The sequence below is a fragment of the Penaeus vannamei genome, chromosome 33, assembly GCF_042767895.1.
Source record: "Penaeus vannamei isolate JL-2024 chromosome 33, ASM4276789v1, whole genome shotgun sequence".
Classification (NCBI taxonomy): Eukaryota; Metazoa; Arthropoda; class Malacostraca; order Decapoda; family Penaeidae; genus Penaeus; species Penaeus vannamei.
Genome location: NC_091581.1, coordinates 30,295,251 through 30,297,750, shown reverse-complemented (window position 1 = coordinate 30,297,750; position 2,500 = coordinate 30,295,251). Strand labels below are relative to the sequence as shown.

At 54.8% G+C, this 2,500-nt stretch overlaps 1 protein-coding gene across 1 annotated transcript in view; it reads left to right on the top strand.

Annotated features, from left to right (window-relative positions):
- The window catches only part of LOC113806813 (inter-alpha-trypsin inhibitor heavy chain H3), a 28,572-nt gene that overhangs the window by 5,130 nt on the left and 20,942 nt on the right, over positions 1-2,500 (top strand). The window contains exons 5-6 of the mRNA XM_070145294.1: positions 1,201-1,345; positions 2,481-2,500. The exon at positions 2,481-2,500 is cut by the window's right edge and continues 37 nt beyond it. Coding sequence (XP_070001395.1) covers positions 1,201-1,345; positions 2,481-2,500 — 165 coding nt within the window. The remainder of the gene's footprint in view (positions 1-1,200; positions 1,346-2,480) is intronic.

The following is a 2,500-nucleotide window of genomic DNA, read 5'->3' as shown; positions in this document are numbered from 1 at the left end:
AGAGGGGGGGATTGAGGGGAGAGGAAATCTCAGGAAGGGGGAGGGAAAGCTCAGGAGGGAGGAAGAGAGGGGGATTGAGGGGAGGGAAGTGGGAAATCTCAGAAGGGAGGGGAAAGCTCAGAGGTGGGGAGGGTGGGGGATTAGAGGGAGGGAAATCTCAAGAAGGGAGGGGAAGCTCTCAGCTCAGAGGGGAGAGGAGAGGGGGATTGAGGGGAGGAGGAAATCTCAGAAGGGAGGGGAAACTCAGAGCTCAGAGGGGGAGAGGGGGGATTGACGAGGGGGATTGAAATCTCAGGAAGGGAGGGGGAAAGCTCAGGAGGTGTGAGGAGGTGGGGATTGACGAGGGGAGGGGAAATCTCAGAAAGGGAGGGGAAAGCTCAGAGGTGGGGAGGTGGGGGATTGAGGGGAGGGGGAAATCTCAGAAGGGAGGGGAAAGCTCCAGAGGGAGGAGAGGGGGGGATTGAGGGGAGGGGAAATCTCAGAAGGGAGGGGGAAAGCTCAGGAAAGCTCAGGGGAGAGGGGGGATTGAGGATTGAGGGGAGAGGAAATCTCAGAAGGGAGGGGAAAGCTCAGAGGGGGAGAGAGGGGGGACGAGGGGAGGGAAAGCTCAGAGGGGAGAGGGAAAGCTCAGAGGGGGAGAGGGAGGATGATTGAGGGAGGGAGGGGGGAGGGGGCGGGATTGAGGGGAAGGGGAAAGCTCAGGAGGTGGAGAGGGGGAGGGGAGGGGAGGGAGGGGGTGAGGGGAGGGGAAAGCTCTAGAGGGAGAGGGGGGGGGATTGAGGGGGAAGGGGAAAGCTCAGGAAGGTGGAGAGGGAATTGAGGGGAGGGGAAAGCTCAGAGGGGGAGGAGGAGGGGGGGAGGGGATTCAGGAGAAGGGAGAAAGCTCAGAAGGGAGGGGGAGGAGGGGGGAATTGAGGGGAGGGGAAAGCTCAGAGGGGGATGCATGGGGAGGGAGAGGGGACTGAGGGAGGAGGAAAGCTCAAGAGGGGAGGAGGGAGAGGGAGGAGAGAGAAGAGAGTAAAGAAATAAAAGAGAGAGAGAGAAAGAAATAGAGAGAGAGACAGAGAAAGAAACTAAAGAAGAGAGAGAGAGAGAGAAAATGAGTAGAGAAGAGAAGAAAAGGAAATAGAGAGAGAGAGAAAAGAAAGAAGAAAAAAACCAAAATATCAGCAGAACTCCACACCTTATCCCCCCCGACAGGGAAAGGCACGATCCGCCTGCTCTTCGAGAGATCAGCACCAACGTGGCAGCGGCGGGACACGTCATCTTCTACCTCACCTACGAGGAGCTGCTCCGTCGGGGAAAAGAGGGATACCTGTACTCCGTGTACATCCGACCGGGCCATGTAAGTCCTGAGATTCTTTTACGCGTTGACAGCTCGGCGTTTTATATCTCGTGGAGACGCGAAAGGGAGGAGGAAGGAGGGGATGAAGAGGGAGAGGGAGGAGAGGGGGAGGGGAAGGAGGAGGAAAGGAGAGAGGGGAGGAGGAGGAGGAAGGAGAGAGAGGGAGGAGGAAGGGAAGAGGGAGGGAAGAGGGAGGGAGAGAGCAAGGGGAGAGAGAGAGAGAGAGAGAGGGAGAGGGAGAGAGGGAGAGAGAGAGAGAGAGAGAGAGAGAGAGAGAGAGAGAGAGAGAGAGAGAGAGAGAGAGAGAGAGAGAGAGAGAGAGAGGGAGATGGGAGAGAGAGAGAGAGGGAGAGTTGGAGAATTGTTTTTTTCAATGGCTAGTTCCTTATTGGGTTCTCGTCCGGACGTCCTTGTCCCTTCTCTCTGAGCTGTGCATTCCGACTGGCATTCCGACATCCGCATAACGGGGTCAACGTCGGGAAGGAACTGGCCACGATAAACGCATCCTCCCGTGTCTCAGTACGCATATTCCTCTACTAACCCCCCCCCCCCACGTCCACTTAGACATCGGAACAGATTGCAACAGGAACAACGAAGGGAAGAACAAGAAAACGCACCGAATAGGCCTTTTCGCTAATGCTTCGTCAGGCCTTCGGCATATTCGTGCGTTTTCTTGTCCTTCCCTGTTTCTTGTCCTTGTCCCTGTTGCAATCTGCTCGCCAAGGCCTTTTCGCTAATGCTTCTTCTAGGGCACAAAAGGTCTTCGGCTTATTCGTGTGTTTTCTTGTCCTTCCCTTCGCTGTCCCTGTTGCAATCTGCTCGCCAAGGCCTTTTCGCTAATGCTTCTTCTAGGGCACAAAAGGTCTTCGGCTTATTCGTGTGTTTTCTTGTCCTTCCCTGTTTCTTGTCCTTGTCCCTGTTGCAATCTCCTCGTCATGAATTCCACATATCGAAACAGCGTTGACTTTCAGGACTCGAAACAGAAGTGTAGGCTTTAATCCCTCAATAGATCTCGGGATCTTTATGAACTTATCTTTATCTTTACATCGTCGGCAGAGCCTTCGGTCCTGGATCTACAAGTGTGCCTGATCCATTGACCTTAAAAGATGCTGAATGTCCGTAACAACTGTTCCAGGTCATCCCGGCGGTGGAAGT